Here is an 18,437-nt window from a genome sequence, read left to right as displayed (position 1 = left end):
CAGAAAACCGTGATAAAGGCGAGCGTTAACGACGAGAAAGAGAAGAGGGGAGTACTGAAAGCGGTCACCAAACTCGAAGGTATGAGGCCGTGCTTATCTCGGGCAAATCATAGTCGAAAAGTTCGAAACTGGTTAACCACATAGGTATCGGCTGCAGCGCACACAGTGAATGATGATATGAATGTGCAGGTATCAATGAACTATCGGTGTACGTTGAGAAGGGGACGCCGACTGTGATAGGTGATGCCGACCCAGTGTGCATCATCACGTGCCTGAGAAAGAAATGTGGGAAGTGTGTGGAAATCGACGCTGTCGGACCGCCGAAGTCACCAGAAAAGCCTAAACCTAAATGCCTGTCCCCATGCCGGCTCCCACCAGGCCCTCCGTGCAGGCTCCCACCGTGCCCTCCGTGCCGGCCCTACCCATATTCTAGCTGTGGCGAATACGACACCAACACTTGCTCCATCCTTTGATGAACGCTTAACAATCGATTTGTTTCTCCGGAATCCATCCTTCAATGGAAACATGAGTGGCTTTACGTCCATCTTATTTGGTCCCAAATTTGTAATTACTGTTTTGAGATTGTGTGTTCCTTGGTTTATTCTCCTGTAGCATATAACGTGTGTAAATAAACGATGTCATTATGACTTGTTCCTATTTTTTTATTTATTTACACAAATCTCACTAATTTTAGTGGCGTCACTTATTAATCGGATGATAAGCTAGGCAAAATTTCACTAAACTTAATTGCCTTCCGATATAAAAATGGCGGCCTAATGATTAGGGAGGACAACTCATTAGTCTTCAACCAAAGAACTCCGACCCTCAATGAAATTAACATTTTGTAATATAAGTTTAGCGTCCCATGACGTTGGTCGGCCCATCCACTAGTTAATTTAGAATAATTGTCCAAAAAGTCCTAAAGTTGTTGCACTTGTGCCAATTCAGTCTCCTCTGCCGGATGTGACCCTAGTTTAAGGATAAACCAGGATAAAATATTGTGTCTCGATTTATCTTTTTTGCCTTTGCTCTCTATTTCGTTGTGTTTGTGTGCCTAATCCTAACACATCAAACCAAAAAATGCAGACTTCTTGCTCTTAAATATGCTAGAGAGTGCTTTACGTTAGATTGTCGGAGCTCGCGGTCATCCTGCTCAGTGGAGTTCTTAGTGACGCCGAGCTCAACGACATTTCTAGGCAACGATGGATGACGGAGTAAGTGTTGGGGAAAAAATCAAGTCATCGGGAAAAAGAATGGAGTCAAACTTTGAGGCGTGATAACACTATCTTGAAGGAATTATTTGCCCCACAACGTTGCTAATGGTTACTGGTAAAAATCCTCTAGGATATAACAAAGTCTCGAAATGAGAATACCATATAGCAATTCTAGTACTTCTCCAAGAACTCTAAAAAATGAAACAATTGGAAAGAAAGTTGTATCTTTTGAAAAAGAGATGAAAAATTGAGAGAGATAGTTATTAAACTAGAAACGTTGACAATATATAGCAAAACTCTTTTGTGAACAAACATACTGATTCAAAAGAACACAACTATTCATTTTTAAACTGTATATTTGAAATTAAAAATAAATAAATAAATAATTGTAAAATAATCGCCACTCACATCTTTTCGATATGAGACAAGGACAAGGCACCTCTTTGTTTGTTTTACAAACAAATTACCAACAACACCCAACTTTGTTTGTAAAACAAAAATTACAAAATAAAATTTTAAAAATATACAACCAAAATTTCCATAAAATTAATAGACATACATAAAGGTCTCTTTCGAGTTAAATATTTATTTAGTGCAAGTATCTCAAAATTTTATAAAAGTTTCAAGTAGTTGTAGCTTTAAACTTGCCACTTTAATAATAGAATTGGATATACCGCACATATACTAACATCTTATTTCAACGAAAAATTCTATAATTTACTTAGTACTATTATGGCATTGTGCTTATTCATGCTTCATGAGCTCTTTAGAAAGTAACCCTAATTTTTGTAAAAAAACGACACCACTTCTAAGCTCATAAAGATGAAGTATCTACCATGTTACTAATTTGCATTATACTTCATTCAGAATATAACTCAGCCTACAAAACATAACAGACCATACTGGCTTCACATGTCCGGGCTAATGTCAGTATCAAAAAATCACTTTAAGTAACTTGTTCTTACCAATTAAACCTTATAACTAGTAATATACTAGTATTAGATTGGGTTACCATTACTGATGATTTTAGTCAAAGGATTTCAACCCCATTTCTTTTGAGGTCATCTTTACCACGTCTCTTGGTAAAGCCTTTATAAAGGGATCAGCCAGATTATTGCTTGACCTCATATAAATAATTGTTATGGTACCATACTGAATCAGTTGTCCTACATACACTGTCTTAGACTGATATGTTTAGACTTGCCATTATAAGTGCTACTATACACTTTTGCCAAAGTAGCCAAACTATCACAATGGATAGAAATATGAGGCATAGGATTAGACCACAATTTGATGTCCAACAAAAAATTTATAATCCATTCAGCATCTTTTCCAATTGCTGCTAAAGCAATGAATTCATATTCCAATGTTGAGTGAGTTATACATATTTGTTTCTTGCTTGTTCAAGATATAGCACATCTATGTGAAAATCCATCCACAAGTGGAATGTTTATCTCCCACATTTGTAATCTAACTAACATGGGTGTATCCTTCTAATATAGCCGAATAATCAATGTAGAACAATCCCAAATTTTTAGTTCTCTTAAGACAACAAAAAATTCTAGTAACAGAATTCCAATGTTCTAAACTTAGATTACTAGTATGTCTACTCAACTTACACACTGAAAAAGCAATATCATGTCTTGTACAATGCATTGCATACATTAAAGACCCTATAGCATTCGCATATTCAAGCTGTGTTGCTGTTTTACCAGTATTATAATTTAATTTAATACTGAAATCAAATGGAGTACTCATTTCTTTGTACCCAAGATGTTTAAATTTATTTAACATCTTTTCAATGTAAACACTTTTGCTCAAAAAATAACCCCCACTATGTTTTTTGATATTAATACCCTAGATGGTATCTACTTCACCCAAATATTTCATTTTACAATTAAAAGTTAGATACTTTTTAGTCTCAATAATTCCAGTCATATTGGTTCAAAAAATAAGCATATCATCAACGTATAAACAAACTAAAATACCATAGTCTTTAGCAAATTTAGAATAAATACATTTATTAGCACTATTGTGTTTGAAACCAGTAAACAATATGACTAAATTAAATTTTTCATGCCACTACTTAGCTGCTTGCTTAAGCCCATAAAGAGATTTTAATCAATTTACATATTTTCCTTTCATTTCTAGAAGAACAAAACCCTCTGGTTGTTCAATGTAATTCCCATCTAAATCTCCTTTTAAAAATACAATTCTAACATCCATTTGATGAACACAAATATCATAAATGAATACTAATGCAAAAAGAATTTGAATAGATGTTATGAGTGCTACAAGAGCATATGCATCAAAATAATCTATTCATTCTTTTTGTCTATACCCTTGGCCACTAATCTAGCCTTAAAAGCTTGGATAGAACCATCAAAATTATATTTACTCTTGAAAACCCATTTTCACCCAATAGGTTTAGATCCTTTTGGTAAATTTGCTAATACCCAAGTTTTGTTGGACATAATTGAGTCCATTTCATCATTTATTACTTCTTTCCAAAAAGAAGCATCTCTAGAAGGCATAACATCACTAAAACTTTGAGGATCATCTTCTAGATTTAATGATAAAGGATATTTATTTACCACATTATTATCTACGTCTCCTTCAACAAGGAAAACATGAGTAATAAAGTATAGACCTAAATTTTTCAATATTTCTTTCTCTAGTGCTTCTCTTAGGTACAATCATGTCTGTAGAATCATTTGTTTCTTTCTCATGAAAATCTACTTTTTTTTTTTGTCGAAATGTGAATCTACTTGAGTTTCTATAGGTTTTTAATTATTATTTCCAATAATTTCAAACCCCGTAAAACATTTATTCTCAAAAAATTCAACATCTCTTGATTCTACAATGACATTGGACTCTACATAAAAAAGCTTTACTTTTTTTAGTATATCCAAGAAAAACACTTTCGATAGCTCTAGGACCAAGTTTTGTTTTCTTAGGGTCAGATACTCTGTAATAAGCCAAATACCTCCACACTTTAAGGTATGACAAGTTTGGTTACCTTTCCACAATTTATAGGGACTGATGTTATTTCTCTTGGATGGTATCCTATTATGAATGTAGCATACGATAAGCAATACGTCTCCCCAAATATTAATTGGTAGCTTCGAATTTGAAAGCATACAATTGATCATTTCTCCTAAAAATATATTTTTCCTTTCAGTCAAACCATTTTGTTTTGGAGTGAATGGTACTAAAACATGAAGAATAATAACATGTTCTTCACGAAATGATGAAAAATCATTTAAGAAATATTCTCCACCTCTATGTGAACGTAGAACTTTAATTTTCATTTCTAATTAATTTTCTACTTCAGCCTTGTATTTCTTAAATATGGTAAATGCTTCATTCTTTGATCTCAAGATATAAACATATAAATACATATTACAATCATCCACAAAGGTAATGAAATACCTTTTGCCATCACGAGTTAACATGCCACTGAATACACATATGTCACTATGTACCAAATCCAATAGATTCGAATTTTTTTTGGCACTAGGAAAATGTTTCTTTGTTAATTTAGACTTAGCACATATTGTTCTCAAAAATCATTGCCATAGAATCATTAATTTTATTAGAAATATTATTGTTTGAAAACATGGTTGAAATCATGGCCATGAAATTCTCTTCAACCACAGATGCATCTACCTTCACCTTTAATGTGCTCATGTCCTTGGATGTGTTCTTGTGGTGCCTACACTCCTCTGCATAGTGACCCACTTTGCCATAAACAAAACAGCCACTCTTCTTATTCTTCTTCTTCTTCTTCTTTTGTGTCATCTTAAATTTCTGCCCTTTCCTGACTTTCATGTTCCGATGGTTTTTGGATTGAAATCGATTACCATCTACAACATTCACCTTGGTTACTCTTCCTCAATTCGAAGATGTTTCTAAATTTGATCCAAAGTGATGTCCTCTTAATTGTGCATTGGCCATTTTCCATAACCTTTCCAAGTTGGAGGCAATTATGCAATAATTGCTCCAACTTGACAGGATTCTGGAATGTCAATTTTGAGGGCAAAAATTTCGTTGACAAGCACTTGTAATTCATGGAATTGCTCTAACAAGGGTTTAGTATTAATAAACTTAAAATCAAAATATTTTGTGATCAAATACTTATTGGTACCTTGCTACTCTGCCTTGTACTTGAATTCAAGTGCATTCCATATTTCTCTGGCAGATTTCATCTTAGTGAATAAATCATATAATTGGTCGGACAATGTTTCAAAATATGCCCACAACTGAGCAAATCGTCCTCTTCACATTTCTTCCTCTCATTGTTGACCCTTTCAACGGCTTCTGCACTTGACTATCATCCTTCAGTGGTAGGCTTTAGATCCTCTACAGGCATCAAATTGGGATCCATAATGTAGGAAATCTTCAAGGCAGTGAGAAGAAATATCATCTTTATCTCTCCAACGAGCAAAATTGTTGCCATCAAATCGGTCCAGTTTCACCATGTATTGATTCATGACTTTGAATAACTCTGACTCCATTGTTGCCGATATAATTACTTAGAATTGTTGGGAAAAAATCAAGCAATCGGGAATAAGAATAAAGTCGGACTTTGAGGCGTGATGACACTCTCTTTAAGGAATTATTTGCCACACAATGTTGCTAATGGTTACTAGCAAAAATCCTTCAGGATACAACAAAATCTCGGAATAAGAATATTATATAGCAATTCTGGTATTTCTCCAAGAATGCCAAAAAATGAAACAATTGGAAACAAGGCTATATCTTTTAACAAGCTATATCTTAAGAAAGAGACGAAAAATTGAGAGAGCCCGTCACGACAAAGGCTATATCTTTTAAGAAAGAGACGAAAAATTGAGAGAGGCAGTTATTGAACTAAAAACGTTAATAATAAATGGCGAAACCCTTTTGTGAACAAACATACTGATTCAAAAAGACACAAATATTCATATTTTTAACTATAAATTTGAAATAAAAATAACTAAAAAATAACCGCCACTCACATCTTTTCGATATGGGACAAGACACCTTGTGATGCCCCAGAACGTCACACTCGACACATGTCTCTTATGGTTATTGGTTATTAAACTTTATTCATAAGTAGGCAAGCGAAAGTTAAAAGAACATTTCTTAACCATAAAAATTGCACGAGTATAGATTAAGTACTTATGCTTCTTTATTTACATTACTTATCATATTTACATCTCCATTCAAACTTCATATAATCACAAAAAACAAAAGTCTAGGTAGGTCGAGGTAGCCTATCTCCATACTATATTATACTTCAAAAGTATGCCCGTATAAAAGATTGATGACGTCATGGATCGATAACTTCGCCCTCCATTGCGAGACCATCATCATCAATGTTGAAGCCCCTCAATGGGCCAACTAACTCACTATCGAGGTTACAGTACCATGCAACGAATCAATAGGGAACCCACTCCATAGAACCCACATCGATCCACATAGTAGAGCTACATTTAGTATATAGTACTTCGGATTCAGGTACGAACACATTTTCATAGACACCTTCATAATACACGGGGACTCCGAAACACAAAGGTTGTGGAACATCCATCCTACACGTTTGAAAAATAAAGGGATGAGCCGAGGCTCGGTAAATGAAATCTCTAGTTTTAAGTTAGGAAAATCATCTTACCACTTCACCTGGCACAAACAACGTCAATACATAACAACCAGTAAGTATGTATAGAACTTGAATAAATGTTATACCTTTCCCATTTGGATATGCCACACAAATCAATTCACTTCATTATTCCACAATATTTTAGTTCAGACGCAAGCATATGGTATATAGCACTCATTCATGTGTTAGGTTCGTTACTTCTCCGCCTGAAGACTCCCGGGTCATCCCGACCAATGGGGCATCTCAACTCCAAGACATCCTGGTACACCCTCCGGGGCATCCCGACCAATGGGGCATCTTGACTCCTGGGGCATCTCGGTACACCCTCTGAGGCATCCCAACTTACAAGACATCCCGACACACGGAGCATCGTCACAGTTGGTTTGTGGGTGACGGAAAATATATCATTCTCATGCAAGCCATGATAAATATTTGCATACATATGCTAACCATCTTTTTACATCATATATCCCTTAAAGCAATGAAATGCATTATTCAAGCAAGTAAGTACGAAGCAATATGTGATCGGACTCAAAAAGCTAAAAGCTACTCAATTTCAGGAAGTAAATCTACTCGATTCATAAGGTAAATTTATTCAAATTTAGAAATATCTATTTCTAAATTAGAAAGTAAATATACTCAAATTTAGGAAGTAATCATATTATGGTTTAAAAGTAAAATCTATTCGGATTAAAAAATAAGTATGTCCAGGTTCAAATTTAGAAATAGATATATCCATATTTAGAGAGTAAAATCTACTCAGGGTCAAAAATAGACATAGACAGATTTTGAGAGTAAAATCTACTCGGGTTCAGAAATACATATATCCAGATTCTGAGAGTAAAATATCTTCGGGTTTAAAAATAGATATATACATATTTTGAGAGTAAAATTTACTTGGTTCAGAAATACATATATCCAGATTTTAAAGAGTAAAGTCTACTCGAGTTCAGAAATACATAAATCCATATTTTGAAGGTGAAATCTACTCGATTCTGAAAATACATATATCCAGATTTTAAGAGTAAAGTCTACTTGGGTTCAGAAATAGAAATATCCAGATTTTAAAGAGTAAAGTCTACTCTAGTTCGAAATACATAAATCCATATTTTGAAGGTAAAATCTACCCGATTCAAAAAAAACATATATCCAGATTTTTAAGAGCAAAGTCTACTTGAATTCAGAAATACATATATCCAGATTTTAAAGAGTAAAGTCTACTCGAGTTCAGAAATACATAAATCTAGATTTTGAAGGTAAAGTGTACTCGAATTCAGAAATCAATATGTCTAGATTTAGAGAGTAAAATCTACTCGGTTCAGAAATCAATAGATTTTACGAATGACGGTTAAGTCTGAACTTATAAATCTGGCTTTACTAAGTTCAGATTCATCATTTTCACTCAACAAATGTACTCCACTTTTCTGACCCAAAAAAAAATGTACTCTACTTTAAGTAAAACGATTAACTACCTTTTAAACATATATAAGACCAGCAAGACAAATTCAACGACCACCTCAAAGATAACATTTCCAAGTTAGATTTAATAATTGCACTTGCCAACAATGCCATACTTTAAGAAAACAATTTACACACATTTTGAACATGTACAAGGCCAGCAAAACAAATCCAACAACCACCAAATCTACCATATGATAGCACTTCAAAATGGCGTATCGCAACCATCCAAGTTAAAAGTTTCAAGTAGATTAATTTAACTTAACTCTAGAGTCTTCACTTACCTCGCGCAAAATCTAAACACCCAAAGTTAAAGAGCTTTTGTATATTTTGGATTGGTTAGTGGTGAAAGTAGATTATTTTTTAGAGTTGAAGGTGGAGAAGATAGTTACGGCCAAGATGAAAATTCTTTTCGATGTTACCAAGATGAAAGTGAAACGTAGGAGTAGATTTTAGGTTGAAGAATGCATGAAGTCACAAGTGGCAAATCTTCACTTAATCTACAGCCAAGTGTGAGAAATCAAGACTTGTTAGAGATGACTAATAGCCAAGGTAATGATGGCTTATGGCTATGTGTCTTATTAGTGTAAGAAGCTTAGCTTAAGAAGAACACGTGGCATGCTTGAATGCTCCAAATGTGGCATGTGGTCATGCATTAATCCCTCAATTACCACGTGAGTTCTTGGTATCTTTAAGGGAGATTTTATGAGAATAATTATATTGAAATCAGAAAATCCACTCCCTTTAACACCAATTAGCACATAATAAATTATTAACACTAATTAACTAGAGTTTAAACTAATAATATCACACATTGACTACTAAGACGACGGTAAATTAATTAACACCGCTAGACTATTAATGTACACAACAACGTTTATAATTTTTTTCAATATGTCGAACTTGGAATGATTACGTTCCCGAATCCGCGCCTCATAAATTTATGGTTCAACAAAGATTTCTACTCATCCATACGAATACTAAGCTAAACAATACTTAGCTGTACAATCTAAGTGTCATTATTGAACACGGAAAACTTCCAATGTCACATACATATTATTTCGAAATTTCCGGATGTTACGCACTTCTTAGTTTGTAAAATAACCGCAAAATAACTACCACTCACATCTTTTCAATGTGGAACAAGGAAGGACAAGGCACATCTTTGTTTGTCTTACAAACAAACTACCAACAGTAAGAAGAAGATTGGTTCCCTTTTTTGCTTCTATGTTCAGTGAAGATGGAGGACCAAGAAAGAAGAAGGTTGAACAGCAATTTGGAAAAGAAGGAAAGAAAAAAAGATAAGGAAAGAAAAAAAGAAAAAAAATCAGAAAATTAAAGGAAATTACAAAAATTATCCACATCAGTTCCAGTCATACCACATAGGACGGCCGGCGTCCACGTCAGCGATTTCTGACCAAAATTGGCCAAAATAACTGCATTGACAGATTGTAAAAATGTTTATAATTAAATTTACATCATTGAAAGATTTAGGACTGAATTAGCACAAGTGTAATAGATTTAGGACTTTTTGGACAATTTTCCTAGGTAATTTTGGTCAATGACATGTTGAATATTAAGCCTGCACTTGGATATACATCTTTCCTCGGATGGTGTAACATCGTTGAGGCATGCGTAAGTCATTAGAGTGTAAGTATTGAGGTACAGTATACGCCGAATTAAACTAGATTATCTAAATTAAAAATATGTCAACTAAAGGACAAAGTAAGTTATAGTGAATACTAGCAAGGAATCTATTCTTTCTAAACTTAGATAAAATTATATGTGAAACAAAAGCATGTACATAAGTTCGGGAGAGCAATGACGGACCGACGGATGGGCAGATGGGGGTCATCGCCCTCTCGATCATTTGATACTTGATGCAGTTTTTTTAGATATATGTTATCATCTATGATATTTCACGTAGAATTTCTATGTTTTGTCCACGACAACCCCTTTCCGAGCAATAAATTGTAAATTTTTTTGTCTCGCCTCGTCGGAGCTAGGTTTTTGTGTGCGACACTGCCAGAGAGGAATGACCTTAGATTAATACGTATGTATACGAATATACCGACATGCATATCTAACTAGACATAGTCTTCAATCATGCACGGCCACACAGAACATGTGACTGAGTCTTCACTTAGTTGATGGAACTAAACCAATCACAAATCGTTTGGGACCCACAATATAGACCCTAGGCATGATATGCACTGTGATTGGCTTGATTTGCCAGACCACTGAATCTATGCATCAACTTCCCTACGAAAAACACGTCACTCGCTCGAGAAATTTGGTCCACGCCATCCTCCAAACCAAGAAAAAATGGGGGAAAGAAAGAACCTTCCTCAATCTCTATGTCCTGGAAACCATACTGTTTCAGTGCAAAAGTCACAGCCTTCCTCTTGCATAATATAATGTGTATGGCCGTCCAAAGTCATCCTAGGCGGAATCCTAACACTTTGTCTGTTCTTCACTTCTTAATTATAAAATTTTACAGGTCGTGTAAAGCGCATAAATAGGGCCTTTTGGTTTCGCAAATTAGGGAAGCTGGTCATATTTCCTCCGTCCACCCCCCTGCTGCATCCATGGTCAAGGTAATCAAATCGTGTCCTCCTCCATGAACAAGAGCTAATATGTATTGGCATTTTCTCTCTATCAATCTTCGTAACTGTTGATGTAGTTTTATCTTCTTTCTCCGTCTTGCGGCGTCTCTCCGCCTTGCGGTGTCCTAATCGCAGATAATTGTGATAAAGGTCACCATCAATTGCGGGAAAGACAAGAAGGACATAATGAAAGCGGTCGCCAAACTCGAAGGTATGATGATCTCCTATACTCACCTTGCCAAACGAGTGTGGACGAGAATACATGTAGTTGTGAGTAATTTCTTTATAGTCTCCCTCAACCAAATTGATTACTTGATTATCAAAGAAGACATACATACGAATTCAAGGTTTGTGACCCAAATATGCAGGTATCGACGAAATGAAGATAGACATTGACAAGGGAATGTTAACTATCAAAGGAAACGTCGATCCAGTGTGCGTGATCAAGGCTCTAAGAAAGAAATGTGGGATATGCGCGGAGATCGAATCGGTCGGACCACCACCAAAGCCTAAATCACCCGAGAAACCTAAATGCCCTAAACCTAAATGCCCCAAACCTAAATGCCCTCCACCGTGCCCCCCTTTGCCGTGCCCGCCTCCACCATGCCATCCTCCAACGTGCTGTAGTAAGCCTCGTCCCCCTTGTCCTCCTCCCCCTTGTCCTCCTCGTCATTGTGATTACGATGGGAACTCCTGCCCCATTCTTTAAACGATGACTTGGTGTTGGCCACCTTCGCGAAAATCATGTGTTCTTACTTATGTCAAATTCTGGCGACAGGACAAATAAAGGGGTCGTCCCTTGCCAAATGTTTATTGTCTTTCCAAGATATCTGCTCCCCAGCATAATTCATATACATGCCTCGTAAAGGATAGTTTATCATATGCCGCAGCTGTCATTGACTTATCGATGTGACATGACTGATTTTGCCCATTTGTTCTATCGTTGTCACGCTTAACAAATTAGTCACTGGCATCAGTAGAATCTTGCGATGAGTTCCCCAGTACGTAGGAAGTAGCCACTGTACCAGGAATTTTGAATGGTAAAGAGTGTATGAAAACAAGATCAGCAGATGCTTTAGGTTTCTCACCTTCTTGTTCTAGATTTTGAAGTACACTGAAATTGATCGATCAAACTTTCATCAAATGAAAAGACGACGCAACAGACTTCATCCATTGCCAATGAAGATGAAGATTAGAGCACATGTTTGGAACCAAATGCTCCCAACATTTTGATTACAGAATAATACCGAAACCAAAGATGCGCCAGCCCAACACTGTCCAGCAATGATTTGGGAAGAGATTATCTCTTTCTATAATCAAACCTTAAAGATCTCCATCCCTCAACTAAACACTAGGATCAGCATGAGAGTGTAACAGAATCTTTTGCTCTACCAGAAAGTTAATACTTTTTAATCCCCAAAAGGACACTTACATACCTGCTCATAATATTTATGAGCCTGACAAACCAATTTCACCTAATTAATTAGGTCCAGGACAAGGACATGATCAAGTTGATAGCACCTTGGATCCTTCTTCAGTTCGGATGGTACTTAAATCTCTTCGAGCCTTTTAAGTAAAATCCCCAGTCGAGGTAACAACATGACCTAACCAATCACCCACTTCATTGCAATTGCCCATTTGATCACCAAACTAACCATCTTTTTTCCGTTATAGGATATGAAATTAATCATTAACATGTCTGCTGAAGAAGCTGCATATATCAAGACGATATGAACTATCGTGCATAAAACTTTAGGAACGAGATTTCTCACTGAAACAAGACATAGTGTACATAGATTTGGCAGATTAAATTTTGCAGGATGCAAAAACCCACTTCCACCTAAAACGTTACATACTTGTGGTTCTTGCATAGCACGGAAAGGCACGCCAAACTAGAGCATTGAACAACATCCTCAAGCAAACTGCAGGAAGCAGACAAGTTCAGAGTCTTATGTGATTTAGTTGTCGATATATGCTTTAGTTAGTAGCAACAATATTGGGATAAAGGAAGTCACCTTGTTAGTTAGTTGGTTAGTCTGCAAAAGTGGGTACGCTGAGCTGTCTATTTCCTCTTCTTACCACCAGCAGCCTTAGTCTTTTTGGCACTTTCTTTTAGAGCCTCAGGCATTTCCTGTACCGCATCAAGAGTTTTGCCGCATGAAAGAGCTGACGAAATCGAATATGACATTGCAAGGGATGTTTTCCTCCCACTATACATGTTCTCACTCATTTTCAAGCAGAGGAAAGCTAATATCTATATCTTGGAAAGGATACTCCGTTTCTACTCTCCAAACACATGTAGCCATGTAAATGAAGCTTGTATTTCTGCAACTTTGACTTAGTTACCCACAAATAAAGCAAGAGTAAGATGAAGGTAGCAATGATGCTCAGCAGCCCACATACAGTCACCTCTACGTGCTGAAAATAATGACATACTTACTGAAAAAAAAGAAAATAATGACACAGAAATGTAACGCACTGAGCTTTTATATCTACTTTCTCATCATAGACAAAATATCCATGGTGGTATGCAATTATATTAGAAAGCCCTCTCTTATACACAACAGGAGAGAATTAAACAAGAGTATGACTAGGTTGAGGCCGAGGGTTGTAATGCATTGAGAAAGAACAATACCTTCCTTTTAATTGGTGCAGATATGTTGACAACTGGCTTGAAAAAGGATTCTAAACTGTACAAGACAATGTCACATTAGGCTTTAAAAGAGAAACACGTTTACCAAAATATCAATCATTTAAGCATTACTTACCGTCCTTGTGATGACTTGTTCTTGGCAGCCTTAATCTTCTCTGTGGCCTAGCTCAATCAATGAAGTCAACATGAATAACGTGTCATATTTTTACTGTGCACAAAGAAAAGGTGACTACTGAAAAACTTCACGATCATACCTTTGTTACCCTGTCGCTGTTGAATCCATTCTCGTTTACCAAAAAAGAAATTAGCCCCTAAATCATAGAAAACTCCTTAGAAAACATGCTTAAATGAGAAAAAACGTTACAAGCTTAGGTGATCATTCACCTCGTCATCAGGAGCATTCCACTTGAGTTCAGGTTCCTCATTTTCCACAAACACCAAGGGCTCTTTAAAAAGTTTCCGTGCTTCTTTATATGGCCAGTCATCTGGTATTTGATACCTAAGTCACAAAGACCAAAAAAAAAACTTATCAGAAACGAGGAAGAATACATGAGTGCCTCCTCATGAGAGCAAAACAACAGTGGTTAGAAAATTGGGTGGATTTGCATGATGCAATCTGAGCAATGTCGATTGCAAGAAAGTGCATGTCCACGACAAACATGGGCTCATTGGACAAAGCATGGTCACTAAAGAAAATCAAAATAAACTGGTCATCAAGAATCTCATCAATATATGCTCAATTAGAAACATAAACATGAAATATGAAAAAGTAACGCACTTTTCTTTGTTTATGTTCTCCAGTATATTTTCTATTGAGCCATGTTGACGGATGAGCTTCAAAGCAGTCTGACCCCCAATGCCTGTGATATAGATTTATCATCATACAAAAAGCTAAATTCCTCAATCCAAGTAGAAGAATGAAAAGGGATAACTTAATCCAAATCCCATAATACCTCGAATACTCTCACAATAATCACATCCAGATAGGATGCACACATCAATGAATTGATCCATGTTCAGATTTAGCTCCTCCAAAATCTGTATAGGAAGAAAGCAATTCCCCATGAAACGGCAAAAGGAATAAGAGATATCAACTCGTAGATAATTTGTACATGGGTTGGCATCGTCTCGGTGCCTCTTAATGATATACTTTTAAAGACAAAAAAAAAGAGATATCAACTATACTCTTTTACACAAAAAAATTAGTTATCAACTTTAAGTTAGATGTTCTACTACCTTTGCAACTTCAAATTCCATGACTGGAATTTTTCTTGAACTGGGATCCATCAAGTGACGGAGAAATCTTGGAGCTCCAAAGGTGAGGGAGTCCATGTCTTCAGAAGCCACAGCATACACCTGAAAATCATCAACAAGAGCTCCTAAGGTATGAGGTACAGAACAAAAGCAAAGGCAGATAAAACTTTATGCAGCAAAATGGTAGTCGACATCACAAGTACAATAGGAACCAGCTCCAATATGATCGTGTAAAATTACATACCTTTCCTGATTTGCAAAGCGCCGCACACTCAGCCTCCGCTTCAGACGGAGCCTAAAGTATAAGAAGAGCTGTTACAACATGTTTAATCGTTCATACTATTTGCTATTTGGAGATGGCATTATTTACTTGTCAACTGCCAAGATATGTCACCTCAATAACAGGGACTCCCATGAGTCTTAAGAGTCTTTTGCAATCTTCATTGTGCTGCTTTGTAACCTGTAGGACATACATAAGAAATTGATCACCACATGACAATCCCGCAATATTGTGTACTTTCTGGTCCAGTAGAGCTCCACTATTTCTGGTGGAGATATGAAATGAGTAGTCTGACAGCGATTATTAGTGGACTTAGATTCAAGAACTTAGTACACATAACACAGGGAAAGAAATGCACGCCAGTAACGTACCTTCACTGTTCGCTTACTGAATTTCTCAATGTCTTCTTTACTTCCAATCTGCAAAAACAAGAAAATCATGTGCCAAGCCACTTGAGCTACATTACAAAAAAAAAGGAAGATTGAAAGAATGAAAATAAATAGGATTAAAAGAGATTTCAAAAAAGAAAATACATGCCTCCTTGATTTCTTCCAAGTCCTCTGTGGCATCTGCCCTCTTTGAATAGCTGCACCATCGGTTTCGATTGAAATCATCAATACCCAAAAGTAAAAGAAAACTATCATCGACGCGATCATGTCTATGTTAACAGAAATCAAAAGATTGCAGCCTATGGGCGCCGATACCGTTTTGCAAGCTCTTGCTTCTTCAGGTCTGGAGGTTTCCCATCGAAAACATAGCTGAATTTCATAATTAGACAGATCGTAAAAGAACCAACTTCAGCAATTAACATAAAAACAAATTGAAGTTCTAGCGAACGAACCAAACCATATAAACCCACAAAGTAAGAAGAATTTACACTGGCTTTATTCCAGCTTCCAAGAGCCTAATTGTCCGATTGAACATGCCTTGCAAGTGGCTACAACCATCAAAAGCACAAAATGCAACTCGGGTATCAGCAACCGAAAGAGGGAAAAGACAACCGAAAGGGTTATAAAATCAAAATGGGCAACCCAAAAAACTGGAATTCTCAAAAAAGAACAAAATATTTCCACAAGAAATCGATAGCATTACCTCGTGACCTCGCCAGCCTCATTCGTGAGCATCTCGGTACCACTCCGACCCACAACAATCTGCAAACCATTGCATTTCCCACACAAAACCCACAAATTTAATCACACATTCGTGCACATAGCAACATCAAAAGACAGACATCATCAGCGAAAGAAAGTAAGAGAGAGAGAGAGAGAGAGAGAGAGGGCGAACAAGGAACTGGTAGATGCTCATGCTGGCATCGATGGCGATCTTGCGGCCGAAGTAGCTCTCGAACTTCTGCTCCTTCATGGCCTTGGGAGCGTTGTCAGCGAGCAGCTTCGTTAAACCCTACAAAGCATGATGAATCTTTCAAATGGGTAAACCCCAGAAAAGGGAAAAGTGGGGAAGAAAATCGAAAGAGCGTGAAGACGGGCCGACCTTTATACCCATCTCGAGGACGAAGACGGATGGAAAATGCCCCCACGAAGAAACTCTTCTCAAGAGCTGTGCTGAGTTGAGGGGGTGAAGGAGAGGAACTGAGAAAGAGGGAGGAGGAGGAGGAGGAGACTCGAGATGGACACGCTCCGCTCCGATTCCCGCCCGGTGCGCCGCCGTGTGCGGGCGGTGCTCGCGCGTGTGAGCTCGGCGTGGGACGTGGATGGGATGGGCTGTGTCCTCCATGGTCCGCGGCGGAATTCTTGATGGAGCCCATCAATGGCGCTCTGTAGCCTCCGTGGGCTCATAGCCCTTCAAGCTCCTGCTTTGCCTGGAGCGATGAAGGCCCGGTTACGGAGAGACCAGAAGACGAAGCAACCCGCCAGCCTTCTTGGGCTGGTCATGAGTTCTCAGGACACGGGCTGATCATGAGTTCACCGACATGGTAAACGGGTCTATGATGTGACGATAATCAATAGGGCCGATTGGTTCCTGAGTTATCCTGCAATCGGGAACCGGATCAGAGAGACGGGTTCCTAGTTTGTGGAATTGAGAATCAACCCACCTGATCCTAGAATTTGATCGGTTCGATTCGTTTCTTGGGTGGGTCCAAGGAACCGACATGTCCATTTTCTTTTTTGGTTAAAAGCATCTTTTTATGAGAAGGATGTTAAATTCCGCCCTTTTTCGTTAAACCCAACAATGTAGATTGCACATGCTTAGCCTATATAATGTGTACGATGAATGGCAGAAAAACTGAGTATTTGGATAGTTACCTTGATGAGATGCGATTGAGATTGCGATTGGCCAAAAATAGAGCAAGAGAGGGAGGCGAGAGTCAAGACTCGAGATGAGACCGCGAGAGAGAGGCTCGAGCGAGAGGGACACGACTCGAGTGAGAGGGAGGCGTCAAGGTGACTCAGGCGAGAGGGTGTGGCTAAGAGTGAGCGTCATGAGCATTGAGCGAGGCTGCGAGAGGCATGAGATTGAGCGACCGAGTGTCGCGACTTGTGAGCATGGGCAAGCGTGAGTCATGACCGAGAATTTGTAAAGAAAGGGATTGGGGTTTTCATCTTTGTGAAAGAGGCGCGAGTGAGCGCGAGTTGTAAGCGAGGTCTGTGAAGGATGAGATTAGGGTTTTCAAGTTTGTAAGAAATAAAAAAGAAAACAATCGATGCGATCTAGGTGAACGAGTTCACATCTAGAGTCAGTCAGCTCAGTCTAATTCGGGCGATTTCTTAGCTCAACCTTAATCAGAGGATCGATCCCGACTGAATTGCCCCGCGCACAATTGGTTGAGGGAAAAAGACATGGAAACCGAGAGGAGAAAATGGGGACGACAAATCATGCAACGCACCACGTCGTGCGACGGATGATTGTCGACCACGGGAGAAACGAGAACATGGCCCCGACTGACAAAGACGTAGATTTCACGTCATTCTATGTCACTACCTGCGTTGCTGCGGTCCAGCTAAAACCCAAAACAGAGACGACAGAGAGAGAATTTGCACGTGATCACGGGACCATGCCCTCACGTGCATGCCTAACTTCATGTCATCTATGATTACACCACTGCCACCATCTTTTGTGCATGTAAGCATGTGAAAACACGTTGTCTTTCTCCAATTTCCCGCGCGCGCCATCTTTTTCCTACCAAAATGAAATTTACCCTGCCCATCTGTACTTAACTCCCTTGATTTTGCTCCAAGCCCAGATGGATGTTTATGTTTGATGATGTAACTCTCGCGATGTGTTTACGACGATCGACGTTAGTGATGGTCGGACGCCTTAAGAAGTGTCCTTCGATCTCGGCACAGTCCCCCTCTACCCTTTCTTTTTT

At 37.8% G+C, this 18,437-nt stretch overlaps 2 protein-coding genes across 2 annotated transcripts; one reads left to right on the top strand and one right to left on the bottom strand.

The window, feature by feature from the left end:
* The first annotated feature begins 10,844 nt into the window (after nucleotides 1–10,844).
* On the top strand, nucleotides 10,845–11,971 carry LOC130140641 (uncharacterized). Its single transcript, XM_056320566.1, has 3 exons — nucleotides 10,845–10,913; nucleotides 11,058–11,133; nucleotides 11,291–11,971. Exons 1-3 carry the CDS (start codon nucleotides 10,905–10,907, stop codon nucleotides 11,629–11,631), a joined length of 426 nt encoding a protein of 141 aa, XP_056176541.1. The 5' UTR covers nucleotides 10,845–10,904; the 3' UTR covers nucleotides 11,632–11,971.
* A 699-nt stretch (nucleotides 11,972–12,670) lies between these two features.
* Nucleotides 12,671–16,820, bottom strand: LOC115682979 (flap endonuclease 1). The gene is made up of 18 exons (XM_030607357.2): nucleotides 16,601–16,820; nucleotides 16,394–16,510; nucleotides 16,202–16,260; nucleotides 15,987–16,046; nucleotides 15,814–15,867; nucleotides 15,647–15,695; nucleotides 15,481–15,528; nucleotides 15,224–15,289; nucleotides 15,074–15,124; nucleotides 14,812–14,931; nucleotides 14,529–14,613; nucleotides 14,354–14,435; nucleotides 13,960–14,074; nucleotides 13,830–13,886; nucleotides 13,691–13,737; nucleotides 13,558–13,612; nucleotides 12,938–13,053; nucleotides 12,671–12,844 (listed from the first exon to the last, which is right to left on the bottom strand). Exons 1-17 carry the CDS (start codon nucleotides 16,610–16,612, stop codon nucleotides 12,985–12,987), a joined length of 1,146 nt encoding a protein of 381 aa, XP_030463217.1. The 5' UTR covers nucleotides 16,613–16,820; the 3' UTR covers nucleotides 12,671–12,844; nucleotides 12,938–12,984.
* Nucleotides 16,821–18,437: the final 1,617 nt, after the last annotated feature.

Source organism: Syzygium oleosum, unplaced genomic scaffold, assembly GCF_021117445.2.
Source record: "Syzygium oleosum isolate NSW1041296 unplaced genomic scaffold, Sole_v2.1 Sole_v2.01, whole genome shotgun sequence".
NCBI lineage: Eukaryota > Viridiplantae > Streptophyta > Magnoliopsida > Myrtales > Myrtaceae > Syzygium > Syzygium oleosum.
Note: the sequence above shows the minus strand (reverse complement) of the source record. Positions and strands in the feature narration are given on the sequence as shown.